The 26,915-nt window shown below is 31.4% G+C and overlaps 7 protein-coding genes and 1 pseudogene across 7 annotated transcripts; 5 read left to right on the top strand and 3 right to left on the bottom strand.

Annotated features, from left to right (window-relative positions):
• Positions 1–1,892: 1,892 nt before the first annotated feature.
• On the top strand, positions 1,893–5,101 carry LOC113860248 (ketol-acid reductoisomerase, chloroplastic). The gene is made up of 10 exons (XM_027492954.1): positions 1,893–2,189; positions 2,383–2,475; positions 2,556–2,621; positions 2,725–2,865; positions 2,966–3,193; positions 3,296–3,413; positions 3,495–3,634; positions 3,748–3,915; positions 3,990–4,145; positions 4,521–5,101. The coding sequence occupies exons 1-10, from the start codon at positions 1,917–1,919 to the stop codon at positions 4,887–4,889; spliced, it is 1,752 nt and encodes a 583-aa protein (XP_027348755.1). The 5' UTR covers positions 1,893–1,916; the 3' UTR covers positions 4,890–5,101.
• A 717-nt stretch (positions 5,102–5,818) lies between these two features.
• On the bottom strand, positions 5,819–6,942 carry LOC113860249 (senescence-specific cysteine protease SAG39-like). The gene is made up of 2 exons (XM_027492955.1): positions 6,504–6,942; positions 5,819–6,411 (listed from the first exon to the last, which is right to left on the bottom strand). Exons 1-2 carry the CDS (start codon positions 6,940–6,942, stop codon positions 5,819–5,821), a joined length of 1,032 nt encoding a protein of 343 aa, XP_027348756.1.
• Positions 6,943–9,240: 2,298 nt separating this feature from the next.
• LOC113858475 (zingipain-2-like) lies at positions 9,241–10,353 on the bottom strand. The gene is made up of 2 exons (XM_027491147.1): positions 9,915–10,353; positions 9,241–9,827 (listed from the first exon to the last, which is right to left on the bottom strand). The coding sequence occupies exons 1-2, from the start codon at positions 10,351–10,353 to the stop codon at positions 9,241–9,243; spliced, it is 1,026 nt and encodes a 341-aa protein (XP_027346948.1).
• Positions 10,354–11,785: 1,432 nt separating this feature from the next.
• On the bottom strand, positions 11,786–12,895 carry LOC113858543 (zingipain-2-like). The gene is made up of 2 exons (XM_027491235.1): positions 12,457–12,895; positions 11,786–12,369 (listed from the first exon to the last, which is right to left on the bottom strand). Exons 1-2 carry the CDS (start codon positions 12,893–12,895, stop codon positions 11,786–11,788), a joined length of 1,023 nt encoding a protein of 340 aa, XP_027347036.1.
• A 3,794-nt stretch (positions 12,896–16,689) lies between these two features.
• On the top strand, positions 16,690–17,806 carry LOC113858374 (annotated as a pseudogene).
• Positions 17,807–19,483: 1,677 nt separating this feature from the next.
• Positions 19,484–20,596, top strand: LOC113858453 (zingipain-2-like). Its single transcript, XM_027491115.1, has 2 exons — positions 19,484–19,922; positions 20,010–20,596. Exons 1-2 carry the CDS (start codon positions 19,484–19,486, stop codon positions 20,594–20,596), a joined length of 1,026 nt encoding a protein of 341 aa, XP_027346916.1.
• A 2,246-nt stretch (positions 20,597–22,842) lies between these two features.
• Positions 22,843–23,958, top strand: LOC113858265 (senescence-specific cysteine protease SAG39-like). Its single transcript, XM_027490812.1, has 2 exons — positions 22,843–23,281; positions 23,369–23,958. Exons 1-2 carry the CDS (start codon positions 22,843–22,845, stop codon positions 23,956–23,958), a joined length of 1,029 nt encoding a protein of 342 aa, XP_027346613.1.
• Positions 23,959–24,423: 465 nt separating this feature from the next.
• LOC113859662 lies at positions 24,424–25,373 on the top strand. Its single transcript, XM_027492375.1, has 3 exons — positions 24,424–24,567; positions 24,680–24,724; positions 24,867–25,373. Exons 1-3 carry the CDS (start codon positions 24,424–24,426, stop codon positions 25,371–25,373), a joined length of 696 nt encoding a protein of 231 aa, XP_027348176.1.
• The last annotated feature ends 1,542 nt before the right edge of the window (positions 25,374–26,915 follow it).

Below are 26,915 nucleotides of genomic sequence, written 5' to 3'. Positions count from 1 at the left end.
AATATTATAACATTCATTATCAGTAGACTAAAGCAAAACAATTTTTATAGAGAAACTATTTTATACAAATTTTTCATGTAATGATTAAATGAGTATCTAAAGTTATATCTAATTATATATATATATATATATATGTGTGTGTGTAATTACCCTATTTGTTTATATACTCAATTTTTTCCTTTAAAACTATTTTCCTCAAAACATTTGTTTTATCAATTTGCAATAAAAATAATTTGTATAGATTTTAAAGCTATAATGTTTTTAATACAAAAAACATAAAATAAAAGAAAGATTAGTTTAATTTATTCAAAATATGTTTGACCCAATAAGCCAGCCCAGCCCAGCTCGATACAGGACAGACTATGGGGACTGTTAGGCCTGAGTGGATCAGCTTAGCCTACTTAATTTAGTGGATTCAATGGGCTTACTGGACCCGAGCCCAAATCAGCATTTGGACCCGACCCCAGCCCTAATGGGAAACCGCTTTTGCACTTTTGAAAAAAAAGTATTATTAAATTTAAGCATTTAATAGTAATTAATTTTATTTAAAAATATAACATTTATTATATTTTTATATTCTTAAGGTCATAATATTTTTAATAAAAATTTATTACCATTGATTATTTATCTTAAAAGGGACAGCACTGGTTGTAATAAAGCGATTGAATTTGAAGATCAGTGTGGCGATGAGTGGAATCCAATGTAATGAATGCATTAGAGACAATACTGACCATTGAAAGGAAGAAAGAAAAAGACATTAATGTGGTCCTTCTAAAATTTTAAGTGCACTTATATAAGCTTTTAAACAATGAAAATTATTTTTTAATCGGTTAATCTATATACTCTTTTATAAAAGTTTAATTCATGTTTTTAAAATTTGACGTGGTTAAATTTTTTGCGATTAAAAAGGTGTTTTAAATCATGTTTAGTAAAATTACCGAATAAGTTAAATAAAAATTGATAATTATTTAGTTATTAGAAAAAAAAAATTCTTTTGATTTCTTAGTCAGTATTAAAGTTAGCTAACTGAGTTAAAATCATTCAATAAAAGTAGCTATTAGATTTACTTGAAATTAAATAATTATATATAATTACTTAATTTCAAGTATTTTAAAAAATTCATGATAACTAATTATTTTTTTATTTTTCAATTTAAAATATTTTCATAAAATAATAAACACAAATTTATATTATAGTTTTAACTATTCGATATTATAAAGTAATTAAAAATGTGACTAAAAAAATCTAAAGAGTAGTACACTTAAAAATAAAAAAATAAAAAAAATGTAAACTTAAATATAATATTAAATAATATTTAAAAAGTATTAAAAAATTAAACTCTTTTATTAAAATGATTTTGTATATTTATATGTATTAACAGTGAATATTTTTTTTTAAATAAGAGTATTTTTTAAAATTATTTTTTGAACAGTTGATTTTTTTTATTATCTCATGTATTGTTTTCCATATTTTAGTATTTTTAAAATTCTCTAATTATAAACTTTTTATCACTTTATCATAATCTTATGTAATGTAATAAAATATTTTTGAATTTAATTAATTTTTAAAATTAAATAATATGAATATAAATTTTCATTTAAGAAATTATTTTAATTTAATAATATTGATAAAACTAATTTGTATTAAACATAATCTTAAAATTATTTAATGCATATATGAAAAACTGAAGAAAAATTTATCGTTAATAAAGTCGATAAAAATTTAATAAATTAATAAGTATTAATTATTGTAATTTTAATATAAATTTTTATTTAGAAAAATCGATAATCTAACAATCTAATAATAGCGAGGCGTTCTACAAACGCGGCGCATGTTAGCCCCAGTTCCGCTAATACCTATAGTATAAAACTCACCGTTTCCTAGCATTGTGTTTTGCTTCTTTTCTTGCACAAAAAATGGCAGCTACTGCTTCTTCTTCTTCTTCTTCATGCTACACTGCACTCTCTTCCACCCCTTCTAGAACCTTCGCCAAGACCTTCGCTCAAACCTTCGCCGTTCCCAATATCGTGTTCTCCAAGCTCAGCCTCAAAGGCGTTAGTGCTCGGCGCTGCATGGCTTCACTAGGCGCTCGCATGGTGTCCGCGCCGCCGGTCACGTCTCCGGCTTCGCTAGATTTTCAAACCTCCGTTTTCAAGAAGGAGAAGATTAACCTTGCTGGACACGACGAGGTTTCCAGCAATTCAACATTTCTTTGTTTTTTTTTATAGCAGCATTACTCCAATAATTCAAATTAGTAACTGAAATTACTAGTCACTTTCTAACATTTTTGGTGACGTTTATTATTGTTGTTTTTGTTGTTATTGACATTTACTTCACTTTGAGAAATTAACATGTTTTTTTTTTCTGGTTAATTTGTTGTAGTACATTGTGAAAGGAGGGAGGGATTTGTTCCATTTGTTGCCGGATGCTTTCAAGGGGATTAAGCAGATTGGTGTCATTGGATGGGGTTCGCAGGTGAAAAAAATATGACTCCTTTTTTCCACTTAAAGGAGATAACTTTTGTTTAATAAGATTCTTTGAATTGTATTCGCCAGGGACCAGCTCAGGCACAGAATCTGCGGGATTCACTTGCTGTAGCAAAGTCTGATATTGTCGTTAAGGTTGTTCTGGATTTCATTGTTTACTTTTTAAGGATCTTTATTGATTTGTTGGTCTCTTTCAAAATTGTAGTTATTTTAACATGTTGATCTTTTAACAATGCAGATTGGCCTTAGGAAAGGTTCTCATTCCTTTAATGAGGCTCGCGCAGCTGGTTTTAGTGAGGAAAATGGAACTCTAGGCGACATATGGGAAACTATCTCGGGCAGTGATCTCGTGTTGCTGTTGATTTCTGATGCTGCACAGGTTAGTTAATTAATTTGTTGAAGTCATTGCTCAAGGGATTTTTTTCATATTTATTTTATGTTCCTGCTCAATAAATTTAAATTTTTTCTTTATCATGCAGGCAGATAATTATGAGAAAATATTTTCCCATATGAAGCCAAACAGCATACTTGGGCTGTCCCATGGTTTTCTTCTTGGGCATTTACAGTCAATGGGACTTGATTTTCCTGAACACTTCAGTGTAATTGCTGTATGCCCGAAGGGGATGGGTCCATCTGTGAGGAGGCTGTATGTCCAAGGCAAAGAGATAAATGGTGCTGGAATTAATTCAAGTTTTGCAGTCCACCAGGTGATCCTCATGCTCTTTCCTTCCCTTCTTGTGGTGTCCCTGCCTGTAATTATCTTTTTTATTAATTATTTTGTTGGGGCTGAGCACTATGTTTGCATGCAGGATGTGGATGGCAGGGCTACTGATGTTGCTTTGGGATGGTCTGTTGCCCTTGGTTCTCCTTTTACATTTGTCACTACATTAGAGCAGGAATACAAGAGTGACATCTTTGGGGAGAGAGGTAAAAAATATTTCTGTCTTGTAATGCCTTGATGTTATCTTTGAAGACTTATTGTCTAACTTCTGCTTTTATGGTTTCTAGGCATTTTACTTGGTGCCGTTCATGGTATTGTGGAATCCTTGTTTAGGAGGTACACTGAACATGGAATGAATGAAGATCTGGCTTATAAGAATACTGTCGAGTCTGTAACAGGAATTATATCTAAAACCATATCAACTAAGGTTGTGATCTCGTGTACTCATATTGCTAAATTCTTGTGTCTTGTTTTTTTTCCCCTGAGCATGTGACTCTGCTTGTGAAATGAACTTTGTTTTTTGTTTCTTTGTCTGGACAGGGCATGTTGGCTGTATACAATGCTTTATCCGAAGAAGGTAAAAAGGAATTTGAGAAAGCATATAGTGCTTCATATTATCCCTGCATGGACATTTTGTACGAGTGTTATGAGGACGTTGCTTGTGGTAGTGAGATTCGCAGTGTTGTTTTGGCTGGGCGGCGCTTTTATGTAAGTGCATTTTCATTTTCCATTTAGAGTTGGTCTTTATGCAACCTACTTTAAATTATACCTGCATTTTACAGGAGAAAGAGGGTCTGCCTGCATTTCCCATGGGTAAAATTGATCAGACCCGAATGTGGAAGGTTGGTGAACGTGTGCGATCTACAAGACCAGCTGGTGATCTAGGCCCACTATATCCATTTACTGCTGGGGTCTTTGTGGCATTGATGATGGCTCAGGTATGTGTACTTATTGTTAGCAATTTGCTTTCTAGCTACTTATTTTACTGATAAATTTGGGAAAAAGATCTTTTACAGTGAGATCATCTCTAAAGTGAGTAATGGTGTACGCAGCCTTAAATTTTAGTGGGTAAAATTTAAAGTGTGTACTTTAATTTAATCTAGAGTAGATACACTGTTACTTGCTTGTCTTAGATGAGGTTTGTCTTCAAATTTGGGACTGACCAGTCATCTCATAATGACAACAGATGAAACTTTTTCCTATGAATTCTGATCATTGTTCATTGCTCTTGTTTATTTTTGCTTGGGTAGCATTAGAATATTATCAAGTTCACATTTTGTTTTGCTTTTTAAATTTTGATTATCATATTCCAGATTGAGATCCTGAGGAAGAAAGGGCATTCTTACTCCGAAATCATTAACGAGAGTGTCATTGAGTCGGTTGATTCTTTGAATCCTTTCATGCATGCACGTGGTGTTTCTTTCATGGTTGATAACTGCTCAACCACAGCAAGGTTGGGTTCAAGGAAATGGGCTCCCAGATTTGATTACATCCTAACCCAGCAGGCGTTGGTGGCAGTGGACAATGGAGCACCTATCAACCAGGACTTAATCAGCAACTTCCTGTCAGACCCAGTGCATGGAGCCATTGAAATTTGTGCTGAACTGAGACCTACAGTAGATATTTCAGTGCCACCAGATGCAGACTTTGTCCGTCCTGAATTGCGTCAATCTAGCAATTAGAACTTGAACCAATCACCGCTTTTCTTGAGCCAACTCCTTTTCGGAATGCTTAGAATAGCCGCTGCCCTGTTCGTTTAAATTTTGTTCACATGGTTGAGTGCTGGCATGGAAGTCTGTATTATTACTCTGTAGTACTAAGATTTTTGAATAAATGTGGAATGTTCCTTAATGTCGTATAAGAAATGAGTTAAATGATTCGAGTGAGTAATTTGCTAATTTTTCTTATGGTACTTCAGTCCGCAGTAACATCACCGCTAAAATAATACATATACCATCTTAAGGATCTTATGATTAATTGCAGCAGTCTTCATTGGAAAAAAAGTCAGTTATTTTGATGAGAAGTGCAAATTTACGTTGTAAAGAGCAAGGCAATGTTTGAAGTGAGATGATGTCTACTACCTTCATCAAATCGTTTGCTACGGAAGCATATGCTGTAAGGTCTGTCTTTGGAAGATGCCAGCAGGCACTTCCCCGTTAGGTGGTTATCTATTCTTAATGCCTAGATTAGAACCGCGTTTGGTAGTCACTCTGCACTAAAGCTGGTTGAGTACATTTATCATCCCCCTCTTATAAAATATTTTATTTTTCTCTGTTTTCAAAACCAATATTAATGTTATTTGAATATTAGGAGTTTAAGTTTATGAAAAGCCGAGATCTGCTAAGGGAGAATCATGCGGAACGTTGTGTTCCAAAGAAGAATTGTGTAGGTTTTGAAAATGGGGAACGGAAAGGTATGTAACTTAAGAAAAAGAAGGGAGAATGAAGTCATTTGCTCTTACTTTCTTCATTGTAGAGAACAAGTATACGAGTTTAGGTAGAGAATATGCACAACTGGTCTAGAAACCACAGTGCATTTAGCTGATAAAGCACAATTACTAAGTTTAGGTATAAATACATAGTCCAGGGAACAGAAGTATAAGTTTGGCATTCTAAGCAGTAGGGTAAGATGCTTGCATTGCAATGCCACACAGTCCTTCCGCAGCATCCACATCCCTTTGCATCCTAATGTACCCTTCTTCACCCCACGTAGTTCCCCAAGAGTTCTTAACTAACCAATACTCAGTTCCATCATCACTAACACCATAACCCACTGCAGTGACACCATGATCCAAATCAGTTCCACATGAACCGGTGAAAACACCACTTTTGTAAAATTGGAAGTCAGAACCACTGGCATCAATGGCTACAGACACTGCTTGATTAGCCACAGCTTTTTGCAGTGCCTTCTCATTGTTAGCTGGGACATCCTCGTACCCAGTAATTGTAGCAGCATGGTTGACTGCTTCATTTGCATTGCATGTTCCATCAACACCCTGATAGGGGTACTTGGCTTCAGTGTTGAGTCCATGATTTTGAATGATGAATTTGAAACCATCATCCATAAGACCACCCTCACAACCTTGGTCTACACCATTTGTGTCACAATCAACAAGTTCTTGTTCTGATAAAGAGATCAGATTTCCAGTACTTAGCTTATGGATTCCTTCAGTGGCAGCAACAGCTGAAAAAGCCCAGCAACATCCTACAAAGTATATTAGAAATATAGTAAATAATCTTTCAATTCTACTTTTTGGCCAGTGATTAATTAATGTGAATGGATTATGAAGCACTTACCACATTGGCCTTGGTTCTTGATGGGTGTCACTGCTCCTTTTTTTCTCCAATCTATTGCGGATGGTACAGCACTCACATTTTCATACTTAAAAGTGGCTGTCCTTGTGATTGAGGAGCACATATGCCCCTTAAATCTATTTCTTGGTGCTATGAACTCCTGATTGGTGAGGTCTGCAAATTCATTAATGCCTAGCTTGTAAGGTTTATTGGCAGCATTGTTGAAAGCCTCAATGTAATTTACATTTTCCTTAAATATCTTGAAGCGCTTTTCTCTTTCTTGGGGGTTCTTATAGACTTTGCCATATTGAGCTATCCATTGTTCATGCCTCTCATACATGGAAGCATCTTGAAGAGTACGAGATGTGACTTGGAAAACGTAGAATCCCAAGCAAAGAAACAGAGCCAATGAAATGTGACGGAGATGATTTTTGGTAACCATGATAGGTACTAACTAGTGTGATAGTGAAAACAACTAGTTCAGCTTGCTTTGTGAAATCCTATAAAGGTGTTGTGCTGGGACCGGAGATTGTTTGAGGTTTATATAGGAAAGTTCACATTGAATTGTAAACTAATCTTTTTAGTTTTTACCTTTTTCTTTTTCTGCGTAGCTGAGAGAATTTCCCGAATAAGACCCATGTGTGTGTGTGTGTGTGTGTGGTCAAGGTACTAAAGACAAGTTAACTGTCAAGGAAACCCCCAAACACATGAAATAAGGAGTTAAAAATTTAAGCTTTTAAAAATCACCATGACCCTCCCACCTCTTAATTTTCACTTTCATATTTGACACCCAAATTGAGTTTTAGCAAAATGACAAGGCTAACTTCAAATTAGACTTAAGAGAAAAAGTAGCATACAGTGCCCATAAAATGTCCACAGCTCAAATATACACGAAACCTTTGCAGAACCCCAACGCATACACGCTCATCATACTGACCTTTAACTTGTCGTTATATTCGTTTGTTGTTAAATAAGAAGTTCCCTATTCAAACTTGATGTAAATTTAACTTATGTCAGTTTATCACGCCACCTCCGATCATGAATTCATAAGAATATCTGTTCAATTATTTGAACATTTTGAATTTGACATTGCTTTAGTTAGGATAAAGTAAAAAATTTAAGTAGTTAAATAAATCAAACATTTATAATAAGTTTAAATTAATTTATATTTTTTAAAAAAATTCTTTCATTTAATTTCTCTAAAACAAAGAGTATAAGTTGTTTTTAATTTATGAAAAAATTATTTATTTTTATATTAATTTTATTGTTTTATAAGGACTTATTTAAAAACTCACTCATATTATGTATAGATTTTTTTAATCTTTTGTTTTATTATTTTTCATATATAAAATAATATACCTAAACTCAAAAGAAGTAGCTTTTAGTTGTTCCATTTTATTGTCAAAATAACATTTTCCTAAGAACATTATGTCCAACCAGGTCTCCTTCATAACTAAGGAAATTTCATGAGGCCATTCCCAATTTCCCTTAATTCAGTTAATTGACCTCGAGTGAATATCACACATTGTTCTTCATGTTTAAGACAAGATATTTAATACACAAAGTTTTTACTTTTTAGAGTTGGATATTTGTAGGTGATTCAATACTAAGATTAGAGTCTCTAATATCATATTAAAAATAAACTGAGTTTAATTTATACTAAAAAACTAACTGAGGAGAAAATGATTTCGTAAGTCTTATAAAGAATTTGCTGGTCATATTCTTAATTCATGTTAGACATGTTATTAGATGTCAATCTTCAACTTTTTGTAAATTACATTTGTTTCAATTCTTAATAATTTTTACTGCAGCAAATGAGAAAAATAAAATGACAAAAGTGTAAAAAATGAATATAAGACAAAGTAAGATATAAAAATACAAGTGTTGATAAAATAATCAAGGCTAATAATTTCCTTATCGATCTCTTCAGTTCTCTTCTGCCATATATTAATTACATTGGATTTGCAATTAACGCAAAATTTCCTTCCCTTCTCTACTACACATGTTTGTCGCACTCCCTAATTATCTAGAAGTAATTATAGTTTTTGATAATCTCCCTAACTATATGCAGGGAATTACAGGCTAGTTTCTGCGAACAAGATATTCTAAAACACGTTATAGTGAGCAAACTGCTCAAGGCTTTCCATGATACTATCATCGTTCTACATGGTCACTGATTAATGAATTCTGCTTCAAGGAATGCCATGTAAGCTCAATAAGAATGATCTTAAATTCAAATCCAGTCACCATTGGTCAAATTAGCTATGTAAGAGTTTTCTTTGGGGGACAATTTGAGGGTCAATCAAAGTAAAGTTAATAAAATAGAACTGAAGCTGATAGGCCTGTCTACAAGGGTGTAACAAGTACCATTCAGTTTTTCATTTTCACTTTTGACTTGTTAGTGTCTGCACTCCTTCAATCTAAATATATATTGCACATTTGCAGGTAAAGATCCCACACTAAGGATAGTATCTTATTCTGCAGGGATCCAGAAATATTTTCTCTGACTATTGAATCATTTTAAGTTCATTCACCACCATAAAAGAAAACTCAACAAGGATGTTTTTATACAAGTCGAAACCATGACACATTTTCTTTGTAATGTATGGTAATTTTGGTAAGTGCAACAATTCACATAGAGTACACAGTGTTATACAAAGGAAGGAATTGAAACTAAAGCAATATCTAGAAAAGAAATGTATATATATGATAAAGGAATAATGGTGTCCAAATTTGATGATTAAGCAGTTGGGTAAGATGCCAGCATTGCAATGCCACAGAGTCCTTCCTTAGCATTCACATTCCTTTGCATCCTAATGTAGCCTTCTTCACCCCATTGGGTTCCCCATGAGTTCTTAATCAACCAATACTCATTTCCATCATTACTAACACCATAACCCACTGCAGTGACACCATGATCCAACTCAGTTCCACATGAACCTGTGAAAACACCACTTTTGTAAAACTGAAAGTCAGAACCACTGGCATCAATGGCGACAGAAACTGGTTGATTAGCCACAGCTTTTTGCAGTGCCTTCTCATTGTTGGTAGGAACATCCTCATACCCTGTGATGGTAGCAGCATGGGTGGCCGCTTCATTTGCATTGCATTTTCCATCAACACCCTTATAGGGGTAATTGGCTTCAGTGTTGAGTCCATGATTTTGAATGATGAATTTGAAAGCATCATCCATAAAACCACCCTCACAACCGTGGTCTACACTGACACAATCAACGAGTTCTTGTTCTGATAAAGATATCAAATTTCCAGTACTTAGCTTATGGATTCCTTCAGTGGCAGCAACAGCAGAAAAAGCCCAGCAACATCCTACAAAGTAAATTAGAAGTTTAGTTATACAATCATTCAATATAATTTGACAAGTGAAAGTGAATGAATTATGAAACGCTTAATTACCACATTGGCCTTGGTTCTTGATGGGTGTCACTGCTCCTTTTTGTCTCCAATCTATTGAGGATGGTACTGCACTCACATTTTCATACTTAAAAGAGGGTGTTCTTGTGATTGAGGATAGCATATGCCCCTTGAATCCATTTCTGGGTGCTTTAAACTCCTCATTGGTGAGGTCAGCAAATTGATTAATGCCTAGTTTGTAAGGTTTATTGGCAGCACTGTTGAAAGCTTCAATGTAATTCACGTTGTCCTTGAATATCTTGAAACGTTTTTGTCTTTCTTCGGGGTCCTTATAGACTTTGGCATGACGAGCCATCCATTGTTGATGCATCTCATATATGGATGCATCTTGGAGAGTGCGTGATGTGACTTGAAAAGCCCAAAATGCCATGCACAAAAGCAATGTCAATGAAATATGAAAGAGTTGATTTTTGGCAACCATGGTGGGTAGTGAAGTGTGACAAGGAAGGGAAGAACTAGTTGAGGTTAGGTAGTGAAATAAGAGAAAGAAGTGTTGAGGTTGTAATGAAGATGATTAGTGGTATTTATAGGAAGAGTTAACGTTGAATGGTGAATTAATCTTAAGAGTTGTCAAATAATTGAAATCTGAAAGCATCTTTCTCTTGTGAATAAGAGTATTGTTACTTGTCGTAGAGGGTTTAAGCTTCGACAACGTACTTTTCCAAGAGAATGTCCGTAGTGGAAAAGTTTCCAATTTTAAAACGGATAATTGTTTGTTGAACAATAGATTGGGATTCTTTCTTTGTCTTTTTTGATTTTATGGTATATTTGTTTAGTAGTATGTATTAAAAGAATATAAATAAAGAGGAAATGATATATGATGACAATTTTTTATGTTTGAATAATGAAACTATAATAAAATAGAGGTTTAATCAATTTTATTTGTCAATAAAAATAGGTTAGGTTGGGTTGAAGTTTGTAAAGCTTTAAATTTATTTGATTCGAATTTAAGATTTATATTTTACTTATTTATTTAATATCAACTATTTTTTTTCAAATTTAATTTGACTTGTTCAAAAGTCTGGTCAGAATTTTTTATATACAGTTTTTTTAATTTAATCTTATTTATCATAATAAAATACTTATTATTTATAAACTTTATTAAATTTAAAAATAATCATATGATATAAATTTAATTATTTATTTAAGTTTTGAATTTAACTATATCCATATAGTGCATGAAAAAATTATTAATTCTAGCTATTTAACTTTTTATATTTAAAAAAATTCAGCAACTTTGATTTTTCTATCAATTTTTTCTTCTTAAAACTTATAAATTTTTAACATATAATATATTATTAAAATATAAATAAATATGAAATATTGATTAACATACTAGTAAATATTTAAAGGACAAAACTTTGGTGCAATATCATAAATATTTGCGATGATTATTTTTCATCAAGATTGAAATAGGTAATTCTTGTAATAAAGGTCGGTTATTTCTTTTTGTTAACAAAGGTTAGGATGATACTTGTTACTGGTGTGAAATTTCAATGATTAGAAAATAACACCTAGTATTGGACTTAAATTTTGTATATAAAAACTGTGTAAAATTTTATATATATATATATATATATAATCATAAAAATAATAGTACATGATTAATTTAAAAAGATTATTAAATAATATAAATTTACAAATTTAATATTTAGTATTAGTGGATACTCTCTGGTGATTAAAATCAATACTATTTCATTCTCTTCATTTAGAAAATTAATCAACTTGTTATCATTATATGTTTGTCATTACTCAACGATGCTTTTTTTAGAAGATAATCAATGCTTAAAAAAATGAAGAAATGTATGTATTATTGTAAATAGTGTAGCAATAGTAGTGTCCAAAATTGACAATTATGCAGTTGGGTAAGATGCCAGCATTGTAATGCCACACATTCCTTGGGGAGCATTCACATTCCGTTGCATCCTAATGTAGCCTTCTTCACCCCATTGGGTTCCCCATGAATTCTTAATCAACCAATACTCAGTTCCATCATCGCTAACACCATAACCCACCGCAGTGACACCATGATCCAACAGAGTTCCACATGAACCACTGAAAACACCACTTCTGTAAAATTGAAAATCAGAACCTTTGGAATCAATGGCTACAGAAACTGGTTGATTAGCCACAGCTTTTTGCAGTGCCTTCTCATTGTTCGGAGGGACATCCTCATAGCCACTAATAGTAGCTGCTTTGTTGCCTTGAGTTGCATTGCATGTTCCACCAAAACCCTGATAGGGATAATTTGATTCAGTTTTGAGTCCATTATTTTGCATTATGAATTTGAAAGCACTGTCCATAAAACCACCCTCACAACCATGGTCCACATTATCACAATCAACAAGTTCTTGTTCAGATAAAGATATCAAATTTCCAGTACTCAACTTGTGGAGTCCTTCCGTTGCTGCTACAGCAGAAAATGCCCAACAACATACTACATAGTATATTAAAAGTATTATTAGATAATCATTTGATTTAATTAGACTTAGAAATGTGAACAAATATATTACCCAGTACTTACAACATCTGTGTTGGTCCTTGATGGGTGTCACTGCTCCTTTTTGTCTCCAATCTATTGAGGATGGAACTGCACTCACATTTTCATACTTAAAAGAGGTTGTTCTTTTGGTTGAGGAAAGCATGTTCCCCTTGAATCCATTTCTTGATGCTATGAACTCCTCATTGGTGAGATCAGAAAATTGATTAATGCCAAGCTTGTAAGGTTTATTGGCAGCATCATTGAAAGCTTCAATGTAATTCACATTGTCCTTAAATATCTTAAAGCGTTTTTCTCCTTCTTGGGAGTCTTCGTAGATTTTGCCAAAACGAACCATCCATCGTTGATGCATCTCATATATGGAGGCATCTTGAAGAGTATGAGATGTGACTCGAAAACCCCACAATCCCATGCATAAAACCAATGCCAATGAAATATGAAGGAATTTACTTTTTGAAGCCATGGTGGCTTGTGAAGTGTTACAACAAAGGGAACAACTACTTCAAGTTGGCTAGTGAGATGTGAGAAAGTTGTGTGCTGTGTTGGCAATCAAGATAAATTTTGGTATTTAAAAGAAAGGTTAACATTGAATGGTAAATTAATCCTGTAGTTTCACCTTTCTCTTCAATTTACCTATGTTAATTTTTTTAACAATTATAATATTATCAATAGTAAAAAGTTATATGTAATAAATTTTTATAAAATTTTTTGACATTTAATACTAATTGAATTACATTAAATTTGAGATTTTTAATAAAATTTTACCATATACAATTTTTATCCTATACAACATTAATTGCTGAAGTTAAAAAAATTAATTTTCAAACATAACCCTTGTTTTAAGTCTAAATATAAAGATATTGATTAATTTTATGGGTGTGTAAATTGAAAAAAAAATAGAATTATAAGAATAAATTAAGGTTCGAAAATATAATTATGTATGGATATTGCTAAATCATAACTGAATGAAAGTTTGCATTCTTTTGTACTAAATTTATCGTAATATATTTAGCAGAATGATTTTCCTTCGCAATAAGTACAATTTGTTAATTTATTTTTTTTATTTACTAAAAAGAAGATATTTTTTCATGGACAACAAACAAAACAACTAATATTTATTGCATTCGTGCTATAAAAGTTATTTTAAATATAATACTTTTACTCAGTTTCCAAGTCAAATCTCAAAACTCTTTTTTTTTAAAAGCACCTGTGGTAATTTTTAAATAAATTTTTTAACTTATATAAAATTATATATGATAAAAAGTTATATATAATAATTTTTTTTAAAAAAATTATAGCATTTAATATTATTAATGCATTAAATTACATTAAATTTATGTTCTTCAATAAAATTTTACTATACATAATGTTTTATACTATACAATATTATATTACATAAACTTAAAAAAATCATTTTTCAACTATGATTTTGTTTTCAAGTCTAGTTACAAAGATCATGTCGTGTAAATTAAAATACTTTAGAATTATAAAAAATAAAAGTTTATAAATATAATTACATACATGTATATTTTTTATATAAATTATATGTATTATTTATTAAATATAATTTTGTTTAAAATAACTCATTTAGTAAGACTTAAATTCAAAATTATAAGTTAAATTAAAATAATTATATATTAGTCAATTCACTTATTGAATAATATAATGTGTACATATTACAAATTTATAATTAAATGAAAATTTTCATTTTTCTATAATATATATATATATATATATATATATATATATATATATATAACTTTTATACTATAAATATATTAGAAGTTGTGAAATATACTGATTAATAATAACAAGCGATAACAAATTTTCGACGTATGCCTTAATAAGAAGATAGAGGCATGGGGCATTTTTATGCATGCTTCCATAGATATTAAAATACTTAACTATTTTCATAATACAACTTTTAATGAGATAGAAAAGAAAAATCAAAATAATTAATTACCTTCTATATATTTTACAAAAGGACAACTACATGATTATTTGCACATGTTTAATATTCATATTTTTCTCCTCTAAATTTCTTCGTATATAATTTGTTTTTCTATTATAAATTTGGATACCTATCCTGAACGATAATATTTATAAATTTATATTTAATTTATTTAAAATTTAATAATATATTTAAGTACATTAAAATAATTTTTTATCATTAGAAAAACTAAATATTTTCATTCTAATTTTTATTAAAATATTAGGTATATTACCTTTTTAATCCTTTATCAATACTTATAAAAATATTATTAAATTAAAATAATATAAATTAGGTGCATGAGTGCATTGAAAAAATATTATAACATTTTTTTTGAGTAATTAATATACTTTTTAATGAATTCAACTCTTATAGTTTATTGAAAATGTTCTCTCCCTCTAAAATTAATTTTTATGATCTCACGTGAAAAAAAAAACCCTAGAATCCTCACACTAAAATTGTTGGAACAGCTCTTTATATATATTAATAATTTTAGATTCTCATACCTTTTATTTTCACAAATACTCTTAATTAGTAAATTAAATTTAAGATCTTATAATCTTAATTTGAATTTAATTTAGGTATTTTTTTAAAAACTAATTAAAATGCACTAATGATACAAAGATTTTTACACTTATCTGATCATATAATATGATATTGATTAAAAGTGTTGACTTTTGAGATGATTAATTTAAGTTATTTTTATTGTATATTTTAATTATTTGATACTATAAATTTTTGTATTAATAATCTAATACAATTAAATTTCTTTATATTAATAATGAACATTGTATTTTTATTATACATGAATACATTAATAAGATAAGACTTTTGAAATTAAAAAATATAAACATAAATTATTTGAATTAAAACACCTCATCTTCTTAAAATTAATGTAAGAAAAATCAAGTAAGTTAATAAAAAATCTTAAAATTACTCTCAATCAGAAATAAATATCCAAATTAATAATATAAATTATATACGAAGAAATTTGCAGGAGATGATATTGTTATCAAGCATGAGCAAATTATCATGTAGTTGTACTTCTGTAAAATATATAAAAGTTAACTAAATACTTTAACTTTTCTTATTTGCATCGCATTAAAAAAAAATTATTATGAATATATTTAATTATTAAGTTATTTATGTTTAAGGACGTGTGCATTGAATGCTCCATGCCTCTATATATTTATTTAGGGCATACGTCGATTATTTAGCATCACTTTGTAATTATAAACTAGTGGTTTTAAAAAATATTTTTAATTTAATATTTTAGATGTTATATATTTATACTATAAATATTTTTGTGTTATCTCATGTATATAGTTCTTGACTTTTCGTGTATTTTATCCTTTCATGTATTTCATCTTTCATTTTTTTTATTTACTAGCCTATTACTTTTTTCTAACACTAAAAAATTAAAAGAAGAATTCTAATAATACATATGAAATATTAAATGATATAAAATTTTAAATATGTGAAATATATCAATTAATAAATATTATATGAATATATATATATATATATAATTTTTTGAATATCAATGTACATAATAATTTTTTTATAATATATTAAAAGCTCATGAACTTCAATTTCTATTTATTTACAAATTTTGAAAAACATAACTACAAAAAGATTTAAAAATTAAAATTTGAAAGGTCAAAGATATGAAAAGTCAATACAAATATACATAAAATAAATGAAAAGGTAATGAAAAAAAAATGAAGTAACTAAATTCAAGTCACTTTAATAAAGTAAAAAAAAAATGTTTTGCGACTATTTTAGTGGAACAAATTGTATACATTATATATTGTATATAGAAAAGTATATATTTTAAGTTTAATTATGATTTAAAATACTATATTATAAAATTATAATTTATATAGCACGAATACAAATATTATATAGTTGTTTTGTTAGTTTCCCGCGTAAAAGCACCTTCTTTTTGATACATGAAGAAAATAGAAAATTAACACTGACATTCGGTTATGCATTAACAATATGCATGCACATAAAGTTAATTGAATTTTCACACCTTTATTTTTATAATCCAAAATTTTCAAATTTGCATGCATGTGAAGTTAATGCCTCTATACCAAGACTTTAACTCAAGGGTGGTTCATATTCAAAAAATTATCACAGCTACATTATACATAGACGAGAAAACTACAAGATTAATTTATCATTCACCGCTAACCTTTTCCCTATAAATACAACAAATTATCTTAATTGCCAGCACAACACATCTTTCTCACATATCACTAGCCACCATGGTTGCAAAAAATCAATTCCTTCATATTTCATTGGCATTGGTTTTGTGCATGGGATTGTGGGGTTTTCAAGTCACATCTCGCACTCTGCAAGATGCATCCATGTATGAGAAGCATGAGCAATGGATGGTGCAATTTGGCAAAGCCTATAAAGACTCCCAAGACAGAGAAAAACGTTTTAAGAGATTTAAGGACAATGTGAACTACATTGAAGCTTTTAACAATGCAGCCAATAAACCTTACAAGCTAGGCATTAATCAATTTACAGACCTCACCAATGAGGAGTTCATACCATCAAGAAATGGATTCAAGGGGAACATGCTCTCCTCAATCAAAAGAACAACCTCTTTTAAGTATGCAAATGTGAGTGAAGTTCCATCCTCGATAGATTGGAGACAGAAAGGAGCAGTGACACGCATCAAGAACCAAGGCCGATGTGGTAATTAAATGCTTCATAATATATACATTCACAATCATAAGTCAAATTAAATTGAATGATTATCTAATTATACTTTTAATTTACTATGTAGCATGTTGTTGGGCATTTTCTGCTGTGGCAGCAACTGAAGGACTCCACAAGTTGAGTACTGGAAATTTGATATCTTTATCTGAACAAGAACTTCTTGATTGTGAAACTGTGGACCACGGATGTGAGGGTGGCTATATGGACAATGCTTTCAACTTCATAATTCAAAATAATGGACTCAACACTGAATCAAATTATCCCTATCAGGGTTTTGGTGGAACATGCAATGCAAATGAAGGCAACAAAGCGGCTACCATTAGTGGCTATTAGGATGTCCCTCCCAACAATGAGCAGGCACTGCAAAAAGCAGTGGCTAATCAACCAGTTTCTGTAGCCATTGATTCCGAGGGTTCTGATTTCCAATTTTACAGAAGTGGTGTTTTCAGTGGTTCATGTGGAACTCTGTTGGATCATGGTGTCACTGCTGTGGGTTATGGTGTAAGTGATGATGGAACTGAGTATTGGTTGGCTAAGAACTCATGGGGAACCCGATGGGGTGAAGAAGGCTACATTAGGATGCAAAGGAATGTGAATGCTCCTCAAGGAACGTGTGGCATTGCAATGCAAGCATCTTACCCAACTGCGTAATTATCAAGTTTATGGACACCACTGTATATTGCTAGACTATTGACAATGATACATTTCCTTTTCCTTTTAAGGTTGATTATTCTCTTCATGAACAATGTATTTATCAATTACAATATAATATAATACATTTCCTTTTATGACAGACAAGCGCATACTCACCACAGGTTTAATTTTCTTTGTGTGAATGAACTTGTACTGATTTTCAATACCTGAGAAATAGTTTAAGGATCCCAAAAACATGAGACATTATTGTCGGTTTGGAATCTTGAACCAAAACATTTTTTAACGTATTTTTATTTGTTTTGCTATGTAACTTTTTCTATATCAAGTATTAAATTTTATAACATTAATGTTAATTTTTTAATTATTTATTGCTTAGTTTTAAAAATATATATTTTTAATTTACTTCTATTTAATATAATAGAATGTTTATTATTAATAATAAAATATTAATTTTAATTTATAAGATTTATTAAATTTAAGATAATCATAATAATAACAAGAAGAATCAATTTTTTCAAATTAAGTGCAAAAACAAAGAAAATAATATATGACAGAACAAGAAAAGAGATAAGAATTTGTTATTTTTTTTGTATTTATATCTATTTATAATATATTTTTTAAACACAGACTATTATATTATCTTATCAACAGTTTAATGGGTATCTCGCACTTCTCCTTCGATTTCGCAATTTTAAAATTTTTGTGCTTTTTAACTCCAAAGATATGGTCACAATGTCACTCTTTTACATTATTGAATACTCTTAATTTCATTTCTCACTCTAAGTTTAATCTTATACTTTTAGTGTCTTTACAATTACTTGATCTTTGATAAAAAAATAAACATAAAAAAGTATGTGATTGATCTCTCACCTTACTCTTATTTCATAACGATCGATTACTCTTATTAATTACTAGTACTGTTCTAAGCATGTGAGATTACTTTTTCTATAATTTATTAAAGGATAAATTCCAAAGTTAATAAAATCATTAAACTCAATTTATAAAATAATTATATATTATATTTACATAATCTAATAACATATGAGATAAGTTTTGATTATGATAATATTAATAATGAACACTTTTTATATTCAGCTTTAAAAAAATTCCATTAAATAATTTTTAGACAGAAAAATTTGATAGTAGATATATTAAGTTGATAACCATTTAATATATAAATTCATATGTAGCATTCTACTTTGTATCTTTTTCTAAATTCAATACCTTTAACGTGATTTTTTTATGTTTTCATTGACAAACGACAGTACTTATATATATAATAGTAGATGTTATAGGGAAAAAAATAATAAATCATTCGTTTAAGAGCTAGAGCAAAATATTATTTTATACAAATATAATAATATTCACATTCTCTTTGAAAACTACCTTGGCACCGTGTGTCGAAGACTCAAAGCCACTACGACAAGTCATTTGTCCACACAGTACCAATATTCGGATTGAAGATCTTATTCAGAAAAATCCCACACTCGATCACAAGAGAAAGATGCTTTAAGATTTGAATTGAAAGCTCCAAAATTAATTTACCATTCAACGTTAACTACCTATAAATACCACTGATATTCTTCACTACCACCACAACACATCTTTCTCATATTTCAATACCTAAGATTTCAGCTAGTTCTTCCTTTCTTGTAAAACTACACACTACCCATCATGGTTCTCAAAAGTCAACTCTTTCATACTGCATTGGCATTGCTTTTGTGCATGGCATTTTGGGCTTTTCAAGTCACATCACGCACTCTCCAAGATGCCTCCATATATGAGATGCATCAACAATGGATGGCTCGTCATGCCAAAGTCTATAAGAACCCCCAAGAAAGACAAAAGCGTTTCAAGATATTCAAGGACAACGTGAATTACATTGAAGCTTTCAACAATGCTGCCAATAAACCTTACAAGCTAGGCATTAATCAATTTGCTGACCTCACCAATGAGGAGTTCATAGCACCCAGAAATGGATTCAAGGGGCATATGCTGTCCTCAATCACAAGAACACCCTCTTTTAAATATGAAAATGTGAGTGCAGTACCATCATCAATAGATTGGAGACAAAAAGGAGCAGTGACACCCATCAAGAACCAAGGCCAATGTGGTAATTAAGCGTTTCATAATTAATTCACATTCACTTGTCAAATTATATTGAATGATTGTCTAACTAAACTTATAATTTACTTTGTAGGATGTTGCTGGGCTTTTTCTGCTGTTGCTGCCACCGAAGGAATCCATAAGCTGAGTACTGGAAATTTGATCTCTTTATCAGAACAAGAACTCGTTGATTGTGTGAGTGTAGACCACGGTTGTGAGGGTGGTTTTATGGATGATGCTTTCAAATTCATCATTCAAAATCATGGACTCAACACTGAAGCCAATTACCCCTATAAGGGTGTTGATGGAAAATGCAATGCAAATGAAGCGGCCACCCATGCTGCTACCATCACAGGGTATGAGGATGTTCCTGTCAACAATGAGAAGGCACTGCAAAAAGCTGTGGCTAATCAACCAGTTTCTGTCGCCATTGATGCCAGTGGTTCTGACTTTCAGTTTTACAAAAGTGGTGTTTTCACAGGTTCATGTGGAACTGAGTTGGATCATGGTGTCACTGCAGTGGGTTATGGTGTCAGTGATGATGGAACTGAGTATTGGTTGATTAAGAACTCATGGGGAACCCAATGGGGTGAAGAAGGCTACATTAGGATGCAAAGGAATGTGAATGCTAAGGAAGGACTCTGTGGCATTGCAATGCTGGCATCTTACCCAACTGCTTAATCATCAAATTTGGACACCATTATTCCTTTGTCATATATATACATTTCTTTTCTAAATATTGCTTTATTTTCAATTCCTTCCTTTGTATAACACTGTATACTCTACGTGAATTGTTGCACTTATCAAAATTACCATACATTACAAAGAAAATGTGTCATGATTTTGACTTACACCAAAACATCGCGAGTTTAATTTTCTTTTAATAGTCAGAGAAAATAACAAATCATAAGTGAATATGAATAACTGAATTGTACTTGTTACACCCTCATAGACAGGCCTAACAATTTTATTTATATTTTCTAACATTTTAATAACTTTACATTGATTGACCATCAAACTGTTCCCCAAAAGAAAATTCTTACATATATACCTAATTTGATGAATCGTGACTGGATTTTGAATTTAAGGTCATTCTAATAGAGCTTACACGACCCTCTCTGAAGCAGAATTCAATATCCGGTGACCCTGTAAAACAATGATCGCATCATGTTATTCGATAACAAAGTTCTACGACGCTGGATTAACAAGTTTAAAGGTATATATGTAAGAAGGATTACGACTCTAAATTGTTAAAATATTTTAAACAAATAAGTGACTTAAATTTGCTCTTTCTCTTTCATATTGGATCCACGCTTAAATTATAAATTCTAATGTAACATCGGAGCTTAATAAAAGAAATGAAAAATAAAGATGAAAGATCCAAAATAAAGAAAAGGAAACAAGAAAAATGAAAAACAAAATGGGCTAGGAAAATTCACCCGACATTCAAATAATTATTCAGTATTTACAATAAAGAAAATAAAGAAAAAAATTAAAAAATAAATATAAAATTACTGTGCACAATTAATTAAATCAAAGTTGCCATCTACTATAATAGTATATCTCGACGGGACGACAACGCAGTTCCTAAAAAGAGAATAACAGTATTCAACTCTTGCAACTTAAGCATAATAATGGATATTAATAAAAAAACAATTAACAAAGCTCTTAGATAAAGTAAAAACATACTATAATTTTGTGCAGTATAATAATAACATCAACGTGATGAGATTATTCATATTTTAATAAAATGTTATTAAATAACTTTTTGCATGTTTAAAACTCATAAATTCTACAATTTTATGACTTTTATGTATCGCATGGATTTATATTTAATTTATATTTTATAATTATTAACTTACTAGTTAGTTTTATTTATAAAACTCATTAGTTATTTTTTAATGTTTTACTTTAGTTCTTAAAAGAGAGTTTTTTTTTTTTTTTTATCAATCGAGAGTAACTTCAAGTTTAGTAACTGCGCATAAATAAATTTAGAATTTCAACGGTGGAGAATGATAATTAAAGGATTATGTCCAACAAATAAATAAAATTAGGATTAAACAGTAGAGGATTAACTTCAAGGGATTTAGTTGCACTTATTCACTCGTTTTATAAATTTAGTAGTTCATTGAATAAACATCTTGGTGACACCATAAGAATAACTTGACTACATGTCCAGCAGGAGTAGACCAATTCATGTTAACATATATCTCACCTCAAACATTCTCAATTATCATATATATAAATCATTCGATTTTAAGGCCCCCCACATATTAGTCGTTGTTATTCAACAAATAGAGTATCCCTTTAAGAACAATTATCTTAATTAAGGGAAATTGTATGAGATTTCCTTAATTATCAATGACGCATGGTTGCACAGAAATTTCAACTGAGGCACTACTACTTTAACAGCAAGTTATTATAACGACAAGTAAAGGGTCAGTATGAACATGGACGAGTTGATGTTCTGCAAACGTTTCGTATAGAAACTTCCGCTTAGACGTTACGTTTTGTGAGCACTGTATTGTCCTAAGGCTAAATTCAAAGCAGTATTGTCATTTCACTAAAACTCAATTTGGGTGTCAAATGTAAGAATTAAAAGGGGTATGGTGATTTCAGAATCTTCCATTTTATTTTATTTTTCTTAAAAAAAAGCTTAAATTTGTAATTCTCCTTAATTTCATGTTTTTGTGGTTTCCTTGACAGTTAACTTGTCTCTAGTACCTTGACCCTACGCACACATGGGTCTTATTCGGGAAATTCTCTCAGCTACGCAGAAAAGAAAGGTAAAATGCCAAAAGATTAGGTTACAATTCATGTGAACAACTCTCCTATATATACCTGAAATAATCTCCAGTCCCAGCACAACACCTTAATAGCATTTAACAAAGCAATTGTTTTCACTATCACACTACTTAGTAGTTATCATGGTTCCCAAAAATCAACTCCATCACATTTCATTGGCTCTGTTTCTTTGCTTGGGATTCTACGCTTTTCAAGTCACATCTCGCACTCTTCAAGATGCTTCCATGTATGAAAAGCATGAACAATGGATGACCCGCTATGCCAAAGTGTATAAGGATCCCCAAGAAAGGGAAAAGCGTTTCAAGATATTTAAGGAAAATGTGAATTACATTGAGGCTTTCAATGATGCTGCCAATAAACCCTACAAGCTAGGCATTAATCAATTTGCAGACCTTAGTAACGATGAGTTCATAGCAACCAGAAATAGATTCAAGGGGCACATGTGCTCCTCAATCACAAGAACAGCCACTTTTAAATATGAAAATGTGAGTGCAGTACCAACCTCAATAGATTGGAGACAAAAAGGTGCAGTAACACCCATCAAGGACCAAGGCCAATGTGGTAATTAAGTGCTTCTTAATTCATTCACATTCACTAGTCAAATTAGATGGAATGATTATCTAACTATATTTCTATTTTACCTTGTAGGATGTTGTTGGGCTTTTTCTGCTGTTGCTGCAACTGAAGGAATCCATAAGCTGAGTACTGGAAAATTGATCTCTTTATCCGAACAAGAACTCGTTGATTGCGACACAAAGGGTGTGGACCAAGGTTGTGAGGGTGGTCTTATGGATGATGCTTTTAAATTCATAATTCAAAATCATGGACTCAACCTTGAAGCCAGTTACCCCTATAAGGGTGTTGATGGAAAATGCAATGCAAAAGAAGCAGCCAACAATGCTGCTACAATTACTGGGTACGAGGATGTCCCCGCCAACAATGAGAAGGCACTGCAAAAAGCAGTTGCTAATCAACCAGTTTCTGTCGCCATTGATGCTAGTGGTTCTGACTTTCAATTTTACAAAAGTGGCGTTTTCACTGGTTCTTGTGGAACTGATTTGGATCATGGCGTCACTGCAGTGGGTTATGGTGTTAGTGATGGAACTGAGTATTGGTTGGTTAAGAACTCATGGGGAACTACGTGGGGTGAAGAAGGGTACATTAGGATGCAAAAGGATGTTAGTGCTGCAGAAGGACTGTGTGGCATTGCAATGCAAGCTTCTTACCCAACTGCATGATTATCAAATATAGACACCCTAAACTATGTATATACAGTTCTATTTGTGTTTGAAGTCTCAATTCCTGCTATCACTTGTGTACGACTGTGTGATAGTGCACCCTCTACATGAATCATTATACTTATGAACTACTGTAATACAAAAATTGAGTAATGATTAATAGTTATGACATACTTGTGCATTTTTTTAAAGTGATTGTGCTAGTCTGTGATCTTTACATAGAATATACATTAGCAAACGTGATATACAGAAAAAAGTGAAATTGAATAAATGATATAATAAACATAATCCATCTTGCACTGTTATTTTGAAAACCAGGGAAATTTAGGGAAAAACCTGTTGTGAAAAATAAACGATAACAAATAATTAACAAACTTGTAACGAACTAGTGAAATAAAGCGCGTGGAATAGCCGAACAGGGGTATAAAACTTGCGGTTCCCTCTTGCTCTCTGTTTTGAATTGCAATGGCAGAAGAATTACCAACGGTGATGGCGATTGAGTCACACTCGCACGCGAGCTCCACGAAGAAACGACCTTCGAAGAACGATAAGTTGTGTCTCGAGGATTACCTTCACCTCCTTCATTCTCGCCAAACGCTTCACCTCACCGTGAATCAACTCAATCAAGTTCCATTCGTTCTATTCACTCTTCAATTTTCATTTTCAAAATTTTTTGTTCTTCCTCTCTAAACACTCTCCAATTCATTTTTCCTTATTGCAGGTTGTCCGCATTCACGGCTTCAAGAAAATCCACCATGCTCCCAAGGTACTGTTCTCATTCGCCGATTTATTGAGGTTTTTAAATTCACCGTTCATAAGTAAATTTAGAAAATATAATCGTTAAACTTTAGGAGTTAGTTAAGAATCTCTGTTTGGCTAAACGAGAAAAGTTAAGTCGAAACGACTAGGATATTTTCTGTTACTTTCACGGCGCGAATCTGCGAGAAGAACGAGAGATTGTTCTCGAAATTTCAAAGAGCGCGTCTGGATTTCGTTCGCAGAAGTTGTTGGTGGACGCCGTGGAGTCGCTCGATCTGGTGGATCTTGCGCGGTCCACTCTGAGCGAGAGCGTTTCGGCGTTCGACGCCGTGACGCTGGAGGACTTGGTGGCGGATCTCGGCGACCTGAAGTGGCAAGAGTGCTGCGTCACCTCCGTCAAAAAATTCAGTTTCTGCGACGGTGAGAGCATGTTCCCGGCTTCCTCCGATCAAAGCCTTCGAGTCATGACTCAGAATCACTCGCAGTCGATGACTCAGAAATCGAAAAGGATCGACGAAACCGGTAACCACATTCCAGAAGCTTCCAGGAAAAGCCTGAAAACCTCGAAAATGATGCCAAAGCGTATAAGGAGCAGCGCTCGCGCTCTTGACTCTGTTGCCTCCACTGTGGATTCTGCTTCTCTCGCTTCATGCTGAATGAATCACCTTTGGTTCCTTTTTATTTCTCGTTCTTTCCTTTTTTCCGTTATAGTAAGAAGAAAATGATTCAAATGACTTAAAATGAATTGTATGAATCACCTTCCAACGCATTATACCATTTAAATTGGAATTGAATTATAGTAGATACGAGAGTGGATATGATACTTCATATCAATATTGAAGACTTAACACATATTCTGCTATGACATATCATACCCCCATTTTATTTTTGCAATCATATTTCAAAATTATTTACCCTGCAGGCATGGATTATTGTCAGAAGACTGAACTATTTGATAAGGCAAGGAAGATCCACAATAATGGGTATTTCCCTAATTTAAACAATGAGAGTATATCTTGGAGTGCCAAGAACAGCCAGATCATACTTTTACTTTCCATCTTCCACATTTTGTGGCAACATAATATAAAGGATTTGAAGTCAAAATAATATGTAAGTGCTATGCGTTATTTTTTTAAAATACTAGCAGAGAGAATGCATCAACATTAGAATCGTAGAAATAAAGCACTAAATATAAAGGAAGAATTCTCATATGGAATAATTACTAGGTAATAATGTAATAGTCGTTAAACATAACTCACGTGGAAACACAAATGAAATTCAACCTATGCGAAGAAAATACCTTACTCAATGGCACTAAGAAGAATGACTTGTTATTCAAACAACTGCAAAGAGTCTTTCCCTTAATTTCACAGTTACAAGAACGAATAATCATTAATACCAATCCCCACAAAAACAAAAAAAAAACTAACTAATTTCTTTTCCACAAGCTGCATGTCTGAAGAGAAGAGATTCATACATATATACATAACACTTACCTCCATGTTGTGGGATGTCTGAAGTGAACTATAAGTGTTCTGGTAACACTTACCTCCATGTTGTGGGATGTCGGAAGTCCACAAGGTAATGTTATCCCTACATAATCAAGGTGCTATCACTTATAGGGGTAAAGCCCGGAAATAGCATATTAAAGGCTTGCTTTGCAAAAAAAAAAAAAAAAAAAAACTACACTTTCCCACATTGAACACAACATCAACATATATTATTTTTGGATAGAAATTAAGAGTTCATTCAGGTTAAAGTTGAATAAAATTAACTTTAATGAAACTATTATGAATTGTTAAATATTTTTAAGATATGTGCATATTAATCTAAATCACATTTTTTTTTATTAAAACGTGTTATTAATTCTTCTATTATAAAATAAAAAGTCTTAAAATCCACAAATCTCGTCATTTTTTTCATATAGTTTTTTTTATAAAAAATTTATCTAAATATAGAATTTGGGACCATATTACTAGAATATGGCATTTTGGGTCAAACCAAAAGTCGCCAGTGGTGAATTTTGAAAATTTTATAAAAAATTATTATTATTTTAAAAATTATTGATGGTGAATTTTATTTTTTTTTATTTTTTAATATATTTTTTAAAAATGGCAAGTAACGAGTCTTGAAACTTAAAACTTTTTTCGTTATTTCTTCATTACTTACACTAAAAATTGTTAGTGATGATTTTTAAA

Source organism: Abrus precatorius, unplaced genomic scaffold, assembly GCF_003935025.1.
Source record: "Abrus precatorius isolate BTA unplaced genomic scaffold, Abrus_2018 Scaffold2, whole genome shotgun sequence".
NCBI classification, from domain to species: Eukaryota; Viridiplantae; Streptophyta; class Magnoliopsida; order Fabales; family Fabaceae; genus Abrus; species Abrus precatorius.
This window is presented reverse-complemented; position numbering and strand designations above follow the sequence as displayed.

What these genes read in the sequence shown, in the direction of transcription:
- LOC113858475 (XM_027491147.1), bottom strand. Translation starts at nt 10,353, where the DNA reads ATGGTTGCCAAAAATCAACTCTTTCATATTTCATTGACATTGCTTTTG. An exon ending in CAAGAACCAAGGCCAATGTG is followed by an intron (nt 9,828 to 9,914) that starts GTAATTAAGCGT and finishes TTTACTTTGTAG; the next exon opens with GATGTTGCTGGGCTTTTTCT.
- LOC113858453 (XM_027491115.1), top strand. Translation starts at nt 19,484, where the DNA reads ATGGTTCTCAAAAGTCAACTCTTTCATACTGCATTGGCATTGCTTTTG. An exon ending in CAAGAACCAAGGCCAATGTG is followed by an intron (nt 19,923 to 20,009) that starts GTAATTAAGCGT and finishes TTTACTTTGTAG; the next exon opens with GATGTTGCTGGGCTTTTTCT.
- LOC113860249 (XM_027492955.1), bottom strand. Translation starts at nt 6,942, where the DNA reads ATGGTTACCAAAAATCATCTCCGTCACATTTCATTGGCTCTGTTTCTT. An exon ending in CAAGAACCAAGGCCAATGTG is followed by an intron (nt 6,412 to 6,503) that starts GTAAGTGCTTCA and finishes TATACTTTGTAG; the next exon opens with GATGTTGCTGGGCTTTTTCA.
- LOC113858265 (XM_027490812.1), top strand. Translation starts at nt 22,843, where the DNA reads ATGGTTCCCAAAAATCAACTCCATCACATTTCATTGGCTCTGTTTCTT. An exon ending in CAAGGACCAAGGCCAATGTG is followed by an intron (nt 23,282 to 23,368) that starts GTAATTAAGTGC and finishes TTTACCTTGTAG; the next exon opens with GATGTTGTTGGGCTTTTTCT.
- LOC113858543 (XM_027491235.1), bottom strand. Translation starts at nt 12,895, where the DNA reads ATGGCTTCAAAAAGTAAATTCCTTCATATTTCATTGGCATTGGTTTTA. An exon ending in CAAGGACCAACACAGATGTT is followed by an intron (nt 12,370 to 12,456) that starts GTAAGTACTGGG and finishes TATACTATGTAG; the next exon opens with TATGTTGTTGGGCATTTTCT.
- LOC113859662 (XM_027492375.1), top strand. Translation starts at nt 24,424, where the DNA reads ATGGCAGAAGAATTACCAACGGTGATGGCGATTGAGTCACACTCGCAC. An exon ending in GCCAAACGCTTCACCTCACC is followed by an intron (nt 24,568 to 24,679) that starts GTGAATCAACTC and finishes TCCTTATTGCAG; the next exon opens with GTTGTCCGCATTCACGGCTT. An exon ending in AAATCCACCATGCTCCCAAG is followed by an intron (nt 24,725 to 24,866) that starts GTACTGTTCTCA and finishes CGAAACGACTAG; the next exon opens with GATATTTTCTGTTACTTTCA.
- LOC113860248 (XM_027492954.1), top strand. Translation starts at nt 1,917, where the DNA reads ATGGCAGCTACTGCTTCTTCTTCTTCTTCTTCATGCTACACTGCACTC. An exon ending in TGACATCTTTGGGGAGAGAG is followed by an intron (nt 3,414 to 3,494) that starts GTAAAAAATATT and finishes TATGGTTTCTAG; the next exon opens with GCATTTTACTTGGTGCCGTT. An exon ending in CTAAAACCATATCAACTAAG is followed by an intron (nt 3,635 to 3,747) that starts GTTGTGATCTCG and finishes TTGTCTGGACAG; the next exon opens with GGCATGTTGGCTGTATACAA.